This window comes from Corythoichthys intestinalis, chromosome 12, assembly GCF_030265065.1.
Source record: "Corythoichthys intestinalis isolate RoL2023-P3 chromosome 12, ASM3026506v1, whole genome shotgun sequence".
NCBI lineage: Eukaryota > Metazoa > Chordata > Actinopteri > Syngnathiformes > Syngnathidae > Corythoichthys > Corythoichthys intestinalis.
This window is the reverse complement of record NC_080406.1, coordinates 16,196,415-16,214,493: the sequence shown is the minus strand read 5'-3', so window position 1 is coordinate 16,214,493 and position 18,079 is coordinate 16,196,415. Positions and strand designations below refer to the sequence as shown.

The 18,079-nt window shown below is 40.0% G+C and overlaps 1 protein-coding gene across 1 annotated transcript in view; it reads right to left on the bottom strand.

Annotated features, from left to right (window-relative positions):
• The window catches only part of col4a1 (collagen, type IV, alpha 1), a 119,410-nt gene that overhangs the window by 39,382 nt on the left and 61,949 nt on the right, over nt 1–18,079 (bottom strand). The window contains exons 29-33 of the mRNA XM_057852162.1: nt 14,893–14,990; nt 14,567–14,717; nt 13,555–13,668; nt 13,274–13,441; nt 10,402–10,491 (exon numbers count right to left, since the gene is read on the bottom strand). Coding sequence (XP_057708145.1) covers nt 10,402–10,491; nt 13,274–13,441; nt 13,555–13,668; nt 14,567–14,717; nt 14,893–14,990 — 621 coding nt within the window. The remainder of the gene's footprint in view (nt 1–10,401; nt 10,492–13,273; nt 13,442–13,554; nt 13,669–14,566; nt 14,718–14,892; nt 14,991–18,079) is intronic.

Below are 18,079 nucleotides of genomic sequence, written 5' to 3'. Positions count from 1 at the left end.
TGCCCTGAAAAAAGAATAATAATAATAATAATAATAACTAGGCCTGCAAGCAGGACTGAACGGGCCCTCGCAATCTAGCGCAACTCGGACGTCACGCAACTCGGACTGTGTGCAGGTCAGGGTGGTGGCAGATCCTCCTCTTTAATCATCTCATTAGAACCTAACATGCTCGAAAGTCGCCTATTTACATTCCCACACCCAAGAGATAAAAACCCCTATTGGAGAGAGTACTACAAAAAAGGAGCCACTACTGAGCTGTGCAGCCAAGCCCTTATTCAAAACCAAAATTAATCTTCTAACTCGGCCAATTCGACCAAGTGTGCCAACTATTGTGGCTCTATAAGCTCCCTGAGTCTCTGAAAAAAAATATTTCCTTTAAATGGCGAACAAAGGGTCGTCACGGCAACAGACAGAGACACGTGGACATGGGCCGTAAAAAAGTATTTTAATAGGTCTTGAAACTACAATGACCAACATGAAAAGAACTGGACATGTTTTGGAAAAACGAGTGACTTTCTATCGCCACTAGTTGGCGCTGTAGGGTTGATGCAAATGACCCCTACAAGGCCCTTCAGGGTATGACTCTCAACAAGCACGGGAAGTTTGGCGCAGATATCTTGTATATCTGCCGAGTTATGACTGTTCAAAGTTTTTGGAGAGAAAAATTGTTGACAGTCATTTTCACTTTCCTGTTTGGACCCCTCCGCTTCAACGAAACTTCAATATTTTTCATCAGGCACCTGAAGACAGGTCTTAAGGTTTCCCTTATGCAGGTTTGAGGTAGATTGATTTTTTTCCCTTTAGAGGAGGAGTGTGTCCCGTAAAAAAGGGCATTTCCTGTTCCCACTAGGAGGCGCCAGGCACAAATGGTAAATTTTCAATCCAGTCCTGCTCAGGCTGGTATACCTCACACACATGCCAGATTTAAAATAGATTGAACGTTGTATGAGGGAGTTATCAGTCATTTTCCGAATTCGGTTTTTGGCGAAAAAATGGAAGAGTTTGGCGCCCCGCCCAGGTCAGGCCCATGAATGAAAACACACCATTTTTATAACTTAAGATTTCATATGCCTCATGAACAGTCTCACTAATTTTGAGAATGATCAAACTAATTCCCTAGGTGCCAAGGTGTAAAATGTGCACACTGTAAATCGATAAAAAGTTCACATTCAATCCAAAATACCCGATTTCCTGTAGGATTTGGAATGTGTGTGCAAGAGACTTTTTGGAGCAGTTTTGCACAAAGTTTTGACTCTCCAAATTTCATCACTCTATGTTAGAAAAACCTAAATGGAGAGGCCTTTTTGAAAATTTCAAGGGGGCGCCAGTGAGCCATTTTTTTACATGTTTTCGTAACGTTGCAAGATTATTGAACGTTATGCAAAGCCGCATGTATGTCGAAATTTTTGTGAGTTTTCGTGCATGTTCAAGCCTCCAAATGTAAACTCCTACTGTGAACCGATAAAAATTTCACATTTGATCCAAAATACCCGATTTCCTGTTGGATTTGGAATACGGGTGCAAGAGACTTTTTGGAGCAGTTTTGCATAAGGTATCTACTCCCCAAATTTCCTCGCTCTATGTTGAAAAAACCCAATAGGAAAGGCCTTTTTTAAAACTTCTTTCTGTCGCCACTAGTTGGCACTGTAGAGTTGATGCAAATGACCCCTACAAGAACCTTCAGGGTATGACTCTCAACAAACACGGAAAGTTTGGCGCAGATATGTTGCATATCTGCCGAGTTATGACTGTTCAAAGTTTTTGGCGAGACAAATTGTTGACGGTCATTTTCACTTCCAGTTTGGACCTCTCCGCTTCAACGAAACCTCAATATTTTTCATCAGGCACCTGAACACATGTCTTGAGGCTCCCCTGAAACAGGTTTGAAGTCAATAGATTTTTTTCCCTTGGAGGAGGAGCCTGTCTCGTAAAGAAGGCCATTTCCTGTTCCCACTAGGGGGCGCCAGGCCTAATGAGTAATATTTCAATGCAGTCGTGTTCAGGCTGGGATATCTCATATACATGCTAGAAATGAAAAAGATTGAACGTTGTATCACGGAGTTTTTAATCATTTTCTGAATTTGGTATTTTGCCCAAAAATGGCCGACTTTGGGACCACGCCCAGGTCAGACCCTTGGATGAAAACTCACCATTTTGAAAACTTAAGATCTCATATGTCTCCTGAATAGTCTGACCAATTTTGAAGACGATCCAACTATTTTCTTCAGCGACAAGGTCTCAAATGTAAATCGATAAAATTTCGCATTTGATCCAAAATTTCCGACTTCCTGTTGGATTTGGAATATAGGTGCAAGAGACTTTTTGGAGCAGTTTTACACAATGTATCGACTCACCAAATTTCATCATTCTACGTTGAAAAAACCTAATAGGACAGGCCTTTTTGAAAATTTCAAGGGGGCGCCACTGAGCCTTTTTGTTAATTTTTTTCAAAGATTATCAAAATTTACGCAAAGTTGAACATATGTGCACATTTTGGTGAGTTTTCGTGCATGTTCAAGCCTCCAAATGTGAACTCCAACTGTGAACCGAAAAAATTTCAGATTCGATCCAAAATAACCGATTTCCTGTTGGATTTGGAATATGGGTGCAAGAGGCTTTTTTGAGCAGTTAGGCATAAGGTATCTACTCCCCAAATTTCATTGCTCTACGTTGAAAACCTGAGAGGAGAGGCCTTTTTGAAAATTTTAAGGGTCAAGGGGGCGCCACTGAGCCATTTTTTGACATTTTTTCAAAACGACGCAAGATTATCGAAATTTACGCGAATCTGCACGTATGTGCAAATTTTGGTGACTTTTCGTGCATGTTCAGGCCTCCAAATTGGCCATTTTCATTTGCCATGAAGAAAGAAGAATAATAATAATAATAACTAGGCCTGCAAGCAGGACTGAACGGGCCCTCGCAATCTTGCGCAACTCGGACGTCATGCAACTCGGACAGTGTGCAGGTCAGGGTGGTGGCAGATCGTCCTCTCTAATCATCTCATTAGAACCTAACATGCGCGAAAGTTGCCTCTTTACATTCACACACCTAAGAGATAAAAACCCCTATTGGACAGAGGACTACAAAAAAGGAGCGAATAAAGGGTCATCACAGCAACAGACAGAGACATGTGGACATGGGCCGTAAAATAAGTATTTTAAAAGGTCTTGAAACTACAATGACCAACCTGAAAAGAACTGGACATATATTTAAAAAAATGAGTGACTTTCTATTGCCACTAGTTGGCGCTGTAGGGTTGATGCAAATGACCCCTACAGGACCCTTCAGACTATGACTCAACAAGCACGATATGTTTGGCGCAGATATGTTGTAGAAGTTATGACTGTTCAAAACTTGTGGTGAGACGAAATGGCTTCAGTCATTTTTACTTCTCCTGTTGGACCCTTCTGCTTCAACCAAACCTCAGTATTTTTCATCAGGCACCTGAACACATGTCTTCAGGCTCCCCTGATGCAGGTTTGAGGTGAATAGATTTTTTTTTCCTTGGAGGAGGAGCCTGTTTCGTAAAAAAGGCATTTCCTGTTCCCACTAGGGGGCGCTAGGCCTAATGAGTAATATTTCAATGCACTCGTGTTCAGGGTGGGATCCCGCACATACATGCCAGATATGAAAAAGATTGAACGTTGTTTCAAGGAGCTATTAGTCCTTTACTGAATTTGTCATTTTGCCGAAAAAATGGCCGACTTTGGCACCACGCCCAGGTCAGACCCATGAATGAAAACACACCATTTTGAAAAGTTTAGATTTCATAGGTCTCCTGAATTGTCTAACCAATTTTGAAGATGATCCAATTGATTCCCTCTGTGACAAGGTCTCAAATGTGCACCCTGTTAATTGATAAAAATTTCACATTCGATCCAAAATACCCGATTTCCTGTTGGGTTTGGAATATGGGTGCAAGAGACTTTTTGGAGCAGTTTTGCACAAGGTATCGACTCCCCAAATTTCATTGCTCTACGTTAAAAAAACCTAATAGGAAACGCCTTTTTGAAAAATTCAAGGGGGCGCCACTGAGCCATTTTGTTACATTTTTTTGTAACGTTGCAAGATTATCGAAATCCACACAAAGCCGCATGTATGTGCAAAATTTGGTGAGTTTTCGTGCATGTCCAGGCCTCCAAATGTAAACTGTACTAGAAATGGACAGAAATTTCACATTTGATCCAAAATACCCGATTTTCTGTTGGATTTGGAATATGGGTGCAAGAGGCTTTTTTGAGCAGTTAGGCATAAGGTATCTACTCCCCAAATTTCATTGCTCTACGTTGAAAAAACCCAACAGGAAAGGCCTTTTTTAAAACTTCTTTCTGTCGCCACTAGTTGGCACTGTAGAGTTGATGCAAATGACCCCTACAAGAACCTTCATGGTATGACTCTCAACAAACACGGAAAGTTTGGCGCAGATATGTTGCATATCTGCCGAGTTATGACTGTTCAAAGTTTTTGGCGAGACAAATTATTGACGGTCATTTTCACTTCCAGTTTGGACCTCTCCGCTTCAACGAAACCTCAATATTTTTCATCAGGCACCTGAACACATGTCTTGAGGCTTCCCTGAAACAGGTTTGAGGTCAATAGATTTTTTTCCCTTGGAGGAGGAGCCTGTCTCGTAAAGAAGGCCATTTCCTGTTTCCACTAGGGGCGCCAGGCCTAATGGGTAATATTTCAATGCAGTCGTGTTCAGGCTGGGATATCTCATAAACATGCTAAAAATGAAAAAGATTGAACGTTGGATCACGGAGTTTTTAATCATTTTCTGAATTTGGTATTTTGCCTAAAAATGGCCGACTTTGGGACCACGCCCAGGCCAGACCCTTGAATGAAAACACACCATTTTGAAAACTTAAGATCTCATAGGTCTCCTGAATAGTCTGACCAATTTTGAAGACGATCCAACTTTATCCTTCAGCGACAAGGTCTCAAATGTAAATCGATAAAATTTCGCATTTGACCCAAAATTTCCAGCTTCCTGTTGGGTTTGGAATATGGGTGCAAGAGACTTTTTGGAGCAGTTTTGTACAATGTATCGACTCACTAAATTTCATTGTTCTACGTTGAAAAAACCTAATAGGAGAGGCCTTTTTGAAAATTTCAAGGGGGCGCCACTGAGCCATTTTGTTAAATTTTTTTGTAGATTATCAAAATTTACGCAAAGTTGAATGTATGTGCAAATTTTGGTGAGTTTTTGTGCATGTTCAAGCCTCCAAACGTAAACTCCAACTGTGAACCGAAAAAATTTCACATTCGATCCAAAATACCCGATTTGCTGTTGGATTTGGAATATGGGTGCAAGAGGCTTTTTTGAACAGTTAGGCATAAGGTATCTACTCCCCAAATTTCATTGCTCTACGTTGAAAACCTGAGAGGAGAGGCCTTTTTGAAAATTTTAAGGGTCAAGGGGGCGCCACTGAGCCATTTTTTGACATTTTTTCAAAACGACGCAAGATTATCGAAATTTACGCGAATCTGCACGTATGTGCAAATATTGGTGACTTTTCGTGCATGTTCAGGCCTCCAAATTGGCCATTTTCATTTGCCATGAAGAAAGAAGAATAATAATAATAATAATAATAATAATAATCCTTTGCATTACAATAGGGCCTTCGCACGTCTAGTGCTCGGGCCCTAATAATAATAATAATAACTAGGCCTGCAAGCAGGACTGAACGGGCCCTCGCAATCTAGCGCAACTCGGACGTCACGCAACTCGGACTGTGTGCAGGTCAGGGTGGTGGCAGATCCTCCTCTCTAATCATCTCATTAGAACCTAACATGCACGAAAGTCGCCTATTTACATTACCACACCCAAGAGATAAAAAACCCTATTGGAGAGAGTACTACAAAAAAGGAGCAACTACTGAGCTGTGCAGCCAAGCCCTTATTCAAAACCAAATTAATCTTCTAACTGGGCCAATTCGACCAAGTGTGCCAAATATTGTGGCTCTATAAGCTGCCTGAGTCTCTGAAAAAAAATATTTCCTTTAAATGGCGAACAAAGGGTCGTCACGGCAACAGATAGAGACACGTGGACATGTGCCGTAAATAAGTATTTTAATAGGTCTTGAAATTACAATGACCAACCTGAAAAGAACTGGACATGTATTGGAAAAACGAGTGACTTTCTATTGCCACTAGTTGGCGCTGTAGCGTTGATGCAAATGACCCCTACAAGGCCCTTCAGGGTATGACTCTCAACAAGCACGGGAAGTTTGGCGCAGATATGTTGTATATCTGCCGAGTTATGACTGTTCAAAGTTTTTGGAGAGAAAAATTGATGACAGTCATTTTCACTTTGCTGTTTGGACCCCTCCGCTTCAACGAAACTTCAATATTCTTCATCAGGCACCTGAAGACAGGTCTTAAGGCTTCCCTTATGCAGGTTTGAGGTAGATTGATTTTTTCCCTTTAGAGGAGGAGTGTGTCCAGTAAAAAAGGGCATTTCCTGTTCCCACTAGGAGGCGCCAGGCACAAACGGTAAATTTTCAATCCAGTCCTGCTCAGGCTGGTATACCTCACACACATGCCAGATTTAAAATAGATTGAAGGTTGTATGAGGGAGTTATCAGTCATTTTCCGAATTCGGTGTTTTGGCGAAAAAATGGCCGACTTTGGCACCCCGCCCATGTCAGGCCCGTGAATGAAAACACACCATTTTGATAACTTAAGATTTCATGTGCCTCATGAACAGTCTCGCCAATTTTGAGAATGATCAAACTAATTCCCTAGGTGCCAAGGTGTAAAATGTGCACACTGTAAATCGATACAATTTTCATATTCAATCCAAAATACCTGATTTCCTGTTGGGTTTGGAATACGCATGCAAGAGACTTTTTGGAGCAGTTTTGTACAAGGTATCGACTCTCCGAATTTCATCCTTCTACGTTGAAAAAACCTAAATAGAGAGGCCTTTTTGAAAATTTCAAGGGGGCGCCACTGAGCCATTTTGTTACATGTTTTCGTAACGTTGCAAGATTATTGAACGTTATGCAAAGCCGCATGTATGTCCAAATTTTTGTGAGTTTTCGTGCATGTTCAAGCCTCCAAATGTAAACTCCTACTGTGAACCGATAAAAATTTCACATTCGATCTAAAATACCCGATTTCCTGTTGGATTTGGAATACGGGTGCAAGAGACTTTTTGGAGCAGTTTTGCACAAGGTATCGACTCCCCAAATTTCATCACTCTATGTTAAAAAAACCTAATAGGAAACGCCTTTTTGAAAAATTCAAGGGGGCGCCACTGAGGCATTTTGTTACATTTTTTCGTAACATTGCAAGATTATCGAACGTTATCCAAAGCCGCATGTATGTGCAAATTTTTACGAGTTTTTGTGCATATTCAAGCCTCCAAATGTAAACTCCTACTGTGAACCCATGAAAATTTCACATTCGATCCAAAATACCCGATTTCCTGTTGGATTTGGAATACGGGTGCAAGAGACTTTTTGGAGCAGTTTTGCATAAGGTATCTACTCCCCAAATTTCCTTGCTCTATGTTGAAAAAACCCAATAGGAAAGGCCTTTTTTAAAACTTCTTTCTGTCGCCACTAGTTGGCACTGTAGAGTTGATGCAAATGACCCCTACAAGAACCTTCAGGGTATGACTCTCAACAAACACGGGAAGTTTGGCGCAGATATGTTGTATATCTGCCGAGTTATGACTGTTCAAAGTTTTTTGCGTGACAAATTGTTGACGTTCATTTTCACTTTCCTGTTTGGACCCCTCCGCCTCAACGAAACCTCAATATTTTTCATCAGGCACCTGAACACAGGTCTTAAGGCTCCCCTGATGCAGGTTTGAGGTCAACAGATTTTTTTCCCTTGGAGGAGGAACCTGTCGCGTAAAAAAAGGCATTTCCTGTTCTCACTAGGGGGCGCTAGACCTAATGGGTAATATTTCAATGCACTCGTGTTAAGGGTGGGATACCACACATACATGCCAAATATGAAAAAGATTGAACGTTGTGTCAAGGAACTATTAGTCATTTACTGAATTTGTCATTTTGCCGAAAAAATGGTCGACTTTGGCACCACGCCCAGGTCAGACCCGTGAATGAAAACGCACCATTTTCAAAACTTAAGATTTCATATGTCTCCTGAACAGTCTCACCAATTTTGAAGATGATCCAACTAACTCCCTCGGCGAAAAGGTCTCAAATGTGCACCCTGTGAATCGATAAAAATTTCATATTTGATCCAAAATAACCGATTTCCTGTTGGGTTTGGAATATGCGTGTAAATGCTTTTTTGGAGCGGTTTTGGACAAGGTATAGACCCCCCAAATTTCATTGCTCTACGCTGACATACCCTAATGTTATAGGCCAATTTTAAAATTTCAAGGGGGCGCCACTGAGCCATTTTGTTATATTTTTTTGCAACGTTGCAAAATTATCGAAATTTACAATTTTCCGGACGTATGTGCAAATTTTGGTGACTTTTCGTGCATGTTCAGGCCTCCAAATTGGCCGTTTTCATTTGCCCTGAAAAAAAAAAAAAAAAATAAAAATAAAAAAAAAAATAATCCTTTGCAAAACAATAGGGCCTTCGCACGTCTAGTGCTCGGGCCCTAATAATAATAATAATCCTTTGCAAAACAATAGGGCCTTCGCACGTCTAGTGCTCGGGCCCTAATAATAATAATAATAATAATCCTTTGCATTACAATAGGGCCTTCGCACGCCTAGTGCTCGGGCCCTAATAATAATAATAATAATAATAATAATAATCCTTTGCATTACAATAGGGCCTTCGCACGTCTAGTGCTCGGGCCCTAATAATAATCCTTTGCAAAACAATAGGGCCTTCGCACGCTTAGTGCTCGGGCCCTAATTAAGACTAGCGATCGGGAAACTAAAGACAGCTAAATCACCAGGGGCTGATGGTTTCAGTTCAGAGTGGTATAAAACAATGCAGGAACAATTACTTCCACCATTACTGAAAACATATAATTGGGTTCTAGAAAGGAAAATAGCCCCACCCTCCTGGAAAGATGCAATAATCACAATAATACCAAAAGAGGGAAAAGATAGCCTCGAATGTGGTAATTACCGACCGATTAGCCTCCTAAATGTCGATTATAAATTATTCACCTCCATAATCTCTAACAGATTAAAATCAGTACTACCAGATCTGATACACATGGATCAAACGGGCTTCATAAGACAAAGACAAACACAGGATAACATTAGGAAGATAATACACGTGATAAAACAAGTAATGGGAGAAAAAGAGGAGATGTTGATGTTAAGCCTAGACGCTGAAAAGGCATTTGATTCGGTGAGATGGACATTCCTCTATGAAGTACTCGGAAAATTTGGCTTCCACCCATCAGTGATAGAAATTTTGGCAGCATTGTATAAAAACCCACTAGCAAGAATTAAACTTAATGGGGAACTGAGTGAGCCTTTTAAACTGGAAAGGGGAACAAGACAGGGCTGCTGCCTGTCACCACTCCTTTTCGCCATATTCATAGAACCCTTGGGCCAATTGATCAGACAAAGGCTAGACATAAAGGGTATAATCATGAGACCAGGGGAACAAAAATTGGCATTATTTGCAGATGACCTATTGCTGACCATAGCACAACCAACACAGACATTACCCAAATTAATGAATATGTTAGAGGAATATGGCAGGCTATCGGGATATAAAATTAACATACATAAAACACAAGCCCTGACATTCAACTATGATCCTCCACCACAGATCAGGACAACGTACGAATGGAACTGGGAGGCGGGTTCAATTAAGTATCTTGGGGTTCAGATACCTAAAGATTTGACAAAGTTATTCGAATTTAACTATAATCCTTTAAATTTAAAATTAAAAGCAGATCTGCAAAGATGGAATGTTATACCCTCCCTTAGTCTGAGTTCTAAGATTGAATCAATTAAGATGAACATACTTCCACGACTGCTTTACCTCTTCCAATGTCTACCTGTTAAGATACCATCGAAACAATTTTTGGAATGGGAGAGATTAATTTTGAGATATATCTGGCAGGGAAAACGGGCTAGAATTAAATTCAAAACACTGCAACTGAGCAAAAACAAGGGTGGAATGGGACTTCCAAACCTACAAGAATATTACTACGCAGCCCAGCTAAGACCTTTGATTTGTTTATGTTCCTCAACATACAGTGCGGGTTGGAAAGAAATTGAATGTTCTAATCTCCAGGGAATGCCAATGTCTGCTTTGATGGCTGATAATGTACTGTGGCATCGTTTGAACATTGCAGATGGCAACATAACTCATCACTTGTTGCAGGTCTGGCAGGAGGTATGCAAAAACAGGGGTTATTTCTATCGAGCACATCATAGAGTGACCGGCAACTCAGTTAGGGACTGACATTCTGTATCATCTTATTAGTTGAATAATCACCTCTCAAGCCGTGACTCCCAGGTGAACCAGGTGGTCCGGGAAATCCTGGTAATCCTGGCGTCCCAATGACCCCCATTTCACCCTTTGCACCTGGCCAACAAAGACAGAGTGAAATTAAAAGTGTTCTCCCGGATTCATTTCACCATTTATTGGGAAAGTGACGAGTTTTTTAAATATATTTTTTAAGAATACATAAAATTATGAATTAATATATTACTTAAAAGTTGTTTTTTCATAGCCTTTCACCTTGCCTGCCATTGACAATCAGTGTTGTTAATAACGGCGTTACAATATAACGGCGTTACTAACGGCGTTATTTTTTTCAGTAGTGGGTAATCTAATTAATTACTTTTCTCATCTTGGCAACGCCGTTACCGTTACTGAGGACGGAAAGGCATGCGTTACTATGCGTTACTATATTGGTCGAAAAGTCTGAGGGAGACGGACTCACCGAGACGAAAGAGCAGAGCAGGAGCGGGGAGGAGGCAAGAAAGTTGTGACGCCGAGCAAACGCGATGCTAGGTAGCTCCAATAATTCATGTTGTAGCCGATAACCGACAAACTACGCCCGCATCTTATGGTAGATATGGTAGACATGGTAGATATCACATGTACTGTATATAGATATAACTAGATGCAAAATGACAGCCGCCATCTTAAAGCAGTAGGCTTTTTAGGACGGCTCTGATGTAGAGAACCTTCCTCGCGAACCTAAGTAACTTTTTATCTAAAAGACTTCTAAATCGGCAAAATCTTGATTTGAATCTATCTTTAAATGATGAAACAGTTTTAAAACTTTCATATGTCGAAAGTAGAGAGAAGGGAACTAATGCAATAATGGGAGCAATTTTAACAACTTTTAACAGTTGATTCAGGGTAAAGGGTAAATTAGGGTAAAGAATTGGGCTCGGGCCAATTGTACCAAAAACCTCCACAAAAAACTTCACATAGTATGGCCAATGTTTTTTTTTTTTTTTTTTTTTTTTTTTTTTTTTTTTTGAGGAAAAATTGTAATTATCACCAATTACTTTGCCAAGTAACTAATTATTCTTAGTTAGTAACGCAATTACTTTTTGGGAGAAGTAATTTGTAACTATAATTAATTACTTTTTTTCAGTAAGATTAACAACACTGTTGACAATATAGATGTCCAATTCAATGTAACTGGGAAGACTATCTATAAATGCTCATGCTTCAGGCCTTTTATGTTAAATACAGTGGGGCAAATAAGTATTTAGTCAACCACCAATTGTGCAAGTTCTCCAACTTGAAAAGATTAGAGAGGCCTGTAATTGTCAACATGTGTAAACCTCAACCATGAAAAACAGAATGTGAAGAGAAAAAAAAAGAAAATCACATTGTTTGATTTTTAAAGAATTTATTTGCAAATCATCGTGGAAAATCAGTATTTGGTCAATACCAAAAGTTCATCTCAATACTTTGTTATGTACCCTTTGTTGGCAATAACGGAGGCCAAACATTTTCTGTAACTCTTCACTCTTCGCTTGGTGTAAAGAAATCAACTGTGGGAGCAATTATTAGAAAATGGAAGACATACAAGACCACTGATAATCTCCCTCGATCTGGGGCTCCATGCAAGATCTCACTCCGTAGCGTCAAAATGATTACAAGAACGGTGAGCAAAAATCCCAGAACCACACGGGGGACCTAGTTAATGACCTACAGAGAGCTGGGACCACAGTAACAAAGGCTAGTATCAATAACACAATGCGCCGCCAGGGACTCAAATCCTACACTGACAGATGTGTCCCCCTGCTGAAGCCAGTACATGTCCAGGCCGGTCTGCAGTTCGCCAGAGAGCATTTGGATGATCCAGAAGAGGACTGGGAGAATGTGTCATGGTCAGATGAAACCAAAATAGAACTTTTTGGTAGAAACACAGGTTCTCGTGTTTGAAGGAGAAAGAATAATGAATTGCATCCGAAGAACACCATACACACTGTGAAGCATGGGGGTGGAAACATCATGCTTTGGGGCTGTTTTTCTGCAAAGGGACCAGGACGACTGATCTGTGTAAAGGAAAGAATGAATGGGGCCATGTATCGAGAGATTTTGAGCGAAAATCTCCTTCCATCAGCAAGGGCATTGAAGGTGAGACGTCAGCATGACAATGACCCCAAACACACAGCAAGGGCAACAAAGTAATGGCTTCGTAAGAAGCATTTCAAGGTCCTGGAGTGGCCTAGCCAATCTCCAGATCTCAACCCCATAGACAATCTGTGAAGGGAGTTGAAAGTCCGTGTTGCCCAACGACAGCCCCAAAACATCACTGCTCTAGAGGAGATCTGCATGGAGGAATGGGCCAAAATACCAGCAACAGTGTGTGAAAAGCTTGTGAAGAGTTACGGAAAACGTCTGGCCTCCGTTATTGCCAACAAAGGGTACATAACAAAGTATTGAGATGAACTTTTGGTATTGACCAAATACTGATTTTCCACCATGATTTGCAAATAAATTCTTTAAAAACTAAACAATGTGATTTTCTGGGTTTTTTTTCCCACATTCTGTCTCATGGTTGAGGTTTACCTATGTTGACAATTACAGGCCTCTCTAATATTTTCAAGTGGGAGAACTTGCACAATTAGTGGTTGACTAAATACTTAACCCACCGTATATATTTTATAAATTGGAAGTTTTAAAAGTGTAAAAAAGTCAAAATCATATTTTACTTGATCTTTTTTAAATTAATTTTTCTAAGTAAATAAAAACGATCATTTTTACTTTTCCCCTTTTGTTTTTGTTTTTTTTTTAAATATGTTTTTAATTTTCAAAAATGTGTAAAATATATATATACTGTATATATATAGATGTGCAGAAAACGTAAAACAATCTGTGCTATTCTTTTCCTCACCCTGGTTTCCTATCAGTCCATCCCGTCCTGGCAAGCCTGGTAGTCCTGGCAGTCCTGTTACACCGGGGGCGCCAGGGAACCCACTGATTCCTTTTTCTCCTGGTGGTCCTGGCATGTCAATGCCGGGAGGACCTGGATATCCCCTATCCCCTTTTTCGCCTACTCTACCTACAAAGAAATGCAGAAGCTTGGTAAAACAAACAAAAATAAATAGTTATCTAGTTACCACAAAGCCATTTCAACTGACTGTCTAAAATTGGCCTTCATGACTTTGTACTTACCAAATGGACCAGGCTCTCCAGTTTGTCCACGTGGTCCTGGAGCTCCTGGTAAGCCCTTTCCAGGAGGACCTGGTAACCCTGCCGCTCCAGCAGGTCCAGGGAGTCCAATGTTACCTAAAACCAAATGACAAAATTATATTGAGGTTTTTCACCTGCAGTTTTATTTTCGTCAACGATGACGATAATGAAAAAATTTAATCAACGAACAATTTTTTCATGACGATGATGAGCTAAAAACGTGTCTCGGGAGACTAAAACGCAACGAGACTAATGCCAGTTTTCGTCTGAAGAGACGAGAACGGAACGAAAATGCACCATAGCTTCCGTTACATGTTCACATTGTGTGAATTTTTATGTGTCAGTTAGCATCGTAGCAGTGTCTGGTTGTGTCACTCATGTGACGTACTGCACCCCGTAAGATTTGTTTTCTTATCTTGGCCAGAGAAAATATACAATGTTGCTTTAGGCTTTAAAGGTCTGTGCAGAGTGATCATCACACAGTAAATGTAACTCGTAGCATTAGCATAGCGGTCGTGTTAGGCTAATGCTAACGGCAAGCATCCTCTTAGACTCTCGAACAACTTTTCCTACATAAGTTCGTTGCGTCCAGCTGGGTATAATTCATTGAAAATGATGTACTGTTTTCCTGCTGAGTATTATCACCAATTTGGCAATGTTCTTGTAGATGCTACAATATGTGCTTATCTGTCTATGTTCATTCGAAATAGTTGGAAACCATTATAAATCTATTTATTTTTGGAGTCATTTTTAAAAAAATTTTAAACGAAAACATTTAGTAATCGTTGACTATAAATAACTAAACAAAATTAGTCTTGAGTTTTCATCAAGAAAAACTGGACAAAGACGGACACATTTTGTGATGACTAAAATATGACTAAGACTAAGAAGTGTTATTGTCCAAAAGACTAAGACCAAGACGACAACTAAAAGGGCTGCCAAAAACAACAATGTTCACCTGAATACATTTACTGTTGCAACTGCCCAATTATACCTTTTAGACCCTGAAGTCCCGGTGGTCCTGCCGGGCCTTCTCGCCCAGGAACACCAGGCAATCCTGTGTTACCTTTCTCCCCAGGAAAGCCGATATTTCCAGGAGGACCCTGTGAACCTTTTTGGCCAGGGAGGCCCATTCCTGGTTCACCCTGTTCCATAAGAAAATGAGATGGTGAGTTGATGCTGATGTTTACACCCACCCACACACACACATGCAAACAATTCCAAAATACTGCATTAACTGGTTAGAACCAAGTTCTGTTTTTATGGAATGCGATTCTTATAAATGTAATTTAGTTGAGAGAGGACCAAGGAAATACAAACTTTTTGTCCTTGTGGACCAGGACGTCCAGAAATACCATCCTGCCCAGGTCTTCCAGCCTCTCCTGGCAATCCCGGAGCTCCTGGAATTCCATTGATTCCTAGAAATACAAATACAATCCCCTTTTGTATTTGTGATCTTTGTTGTTATATCATTGTCAATTTTTATAGGGCACTTGTTTGATTCATTGGCTGCCATTAACACTGCTCGATGTCCGCTCCATTTTGACTGAGAGGGGCGAATGAACGCCATAAATGGCATTGAATCATTCACAGATTGTCCTCCCGGTATAAATGAATCTATCGTTGTCAATGTCATTGAGTTTAAGAATATGATTTATTTTTAAAGATAATATCTCAAGTATTACAGGGTAATTAGGTGTGTATTTTTGTTATGTATTTGGTTCCTTACATCTGTCTGTTTGTCTGTATATTCATTTTCAGGATAACTCAATAAAGAATAAGTTATTATCAAATTTGCAGGAAATCCGTGTGAAATGAAACAGAAGAGGTGATTAAAATGTTGGGGTCATGAGGTCAAAGGTCACAGAGGTCAGAACATTATTTTGCGATAATAATGGATTAAACTCTATTAAACTCTACACAATTTGCAGTGTAGGTTATATGATGAGAAGTGAATGAGTGACGATATTTGAGGACATGAGGGAAAAGGTACGACAGTTAGGTGTCATAAGGTCAAAATATGGCTTTAAATTTGACTACTAAGGCGGAAGTCTGCTCTCTCAGAGTGCTCCTGTAGTAGTTTCTATTGAAGGGGATAATTATCTTTCTCGCAGACACAGTATAACTTTACATTAGTCTAACACATTCATTATAGTAAAGCATTTAAGGAGACTACTCCATGCCATTTGACACAGTAAAGTTGACCAGTAAAGTTGACCGGTTTATCAGCCCTCGCCTGATAAGCGAAGGAAAGGACGTCAGCATCTCTTCAGTAGGGTCAGAACACCCTCGCCCTACCAAGGCAACAAGTTGATAGCGCGCCGCCTTAGACGTAAAGACATGCCTCAGTTGCCGTGGCAACCACGTCCCAGCCACGAAAGATGACACACGAACTTGACCGCCCAAACCTTTCCACAGAAGGATTATCCCAAGACAACACCCTGGCACGCCTTCCGTCCGGCCCACTCCACCGCAGCTTCAAAAGACTGAACATTTAGCTAACAACTGTCGCTTCTCGGGGACATTTCAATGTATCCGTTGTTTTGCTGACCCTGGATCCAGCATTGCGTCTCCGTCGTTTGTTTTTGCCTTGCTTTTTGATCACTATCGACGAATAAATTGTCAACTTGTTCTCGGTGAGCTTTCTTTAACCCTTTAAGGTCTGGGCCTATTTTGTCTGATTTTGCATGCCTTTGAAGTTGCCTTTATATTTCAAAGAAAGAATTGTTTACGATGGCCTGGTTTGGTCCCTTTTTTTGTGACACCTTGAACTTCATGTCCAAACTGTTGTTTCCTTCACTGACCAATTATAAATCATCATTTTGGGCCCAAAAAGACCAAAAATTCCTAAATCGTTTTGTCAAAATTTTTAATATTGATGTCCAATTGACAACCAAACATGCGTAACTAACCGTTTCGAAACTTTGTAATATTTATTCAACATGTTAGGATGAACATTCAACCAAAAAAAATTAGAATAAATAGTCTTATATTTGACAATTCAACATAAACAACAGGTATAGCCATAGGCGTTTTTTGCCTTTATACATGCTCTAGTCAAAACAGGTTATATACAGCAGACCGAACAGTGAAAAAATATATACCATCTAACACAAAAAGTGTTTAGAGGCCATCTCTTTATGAGTTTAGGTATTGCGGCCCATCACTTGATGAAAACTATGTACACACAATCAAGCTTCTTGAACACACATTTATATACACAAATTGAGAAGACTGATTGTGGGGGAAAAAATATATATATAACTGGGGGAAAAAAAGTATTTTCAAAAATATTTACAATAAACAAGTTAAAATTTTTTCAGGCATGCCACTCCGAAAAGCAGTTTCGTCCTGGAATTAGACACAGGGCTACATCAGACAGCCCACACTTCCATGGGGTGTCGGTCCTCTTTCCACCCTTCCATTTTCATTTCACTTTACTTTCATTGTCACTATAAATGTACATGAAGAAAAAGTCAGTATGAAAATAATAAAGTATAAAATAAAAATATATACAGCAATAAATAATAATGGAAATCTATATGTATGACAATAGAAAGAATACCATAGCTGAATATGTGCTACATCCCTAATCTTCATATAGAAAGAAGAACACCACAAATTATAAATTCCTGCCTGGCATACACACAGTGCACGTACGACTTTGATCTGATATGCACATTTTATTATTATATACACGAACACACACTTATATTGCATCAAAATTAACTTTGTCTTGCAATATCAAAAGAAACTTTCAAAAGAAACTTTTTCAGCATTAAAAAAAAAAAAAGTGAGTTGGCTTACCTCTGCTCGTCGATGGTGTCACCCACGTGTTCAAATCCGTCACTATCTTCACTCGGGGACTCTTCCGAAGAAGACGATGATGACGAATTTGGACCATCCTCTTCCTCAAGTTGATCAAAAAGCACAATTGCTTGCGCTAAATTTTGTTTTCCGTTCATTCTCAAAGTCACACAAAGTCGCTGCTCGATCCAAACGGCCGTCGCTCGCCACCTCGCTGCTTCAGAGCACTCCTCCCTCTCGTTCGGTGGAACCTCGCACGGCAGTTATATTTATTTTTTTTAAAAACGCATTTTGTGCTTCCACTGTGACTTCGAAAGGGTTCGTTTGATTTGTGTTTTTTTCATGGAGCTTCCGTTTTGAAAAAGAACAAGAAATGATGGAAATATAGACATAAACAAATGATCCATGCAGCGTTTTAATGTTTTTTTGAGAGGACAATAAAACTATAAAACTTAAATGACAATATCTCACGTTTTAGTTGGTCGATTGACTTCAAATAATAACGAGAGTAAACCGCAACCTCCGCACTTTAAAACGAGACTAACCAACGGCATGTGGGTGACGTAATTAAAATGTGAGGGTGCTTCAAAGACGACGTGCGCTGAGGACGCGCCGGCGCGTCCTTCGACTCTCAAGGGTTAAACCGTTCAAAATGGAGTAAGTACAAAGGGTTAACGCTGGAGTGAACGCGCAGAGTTTG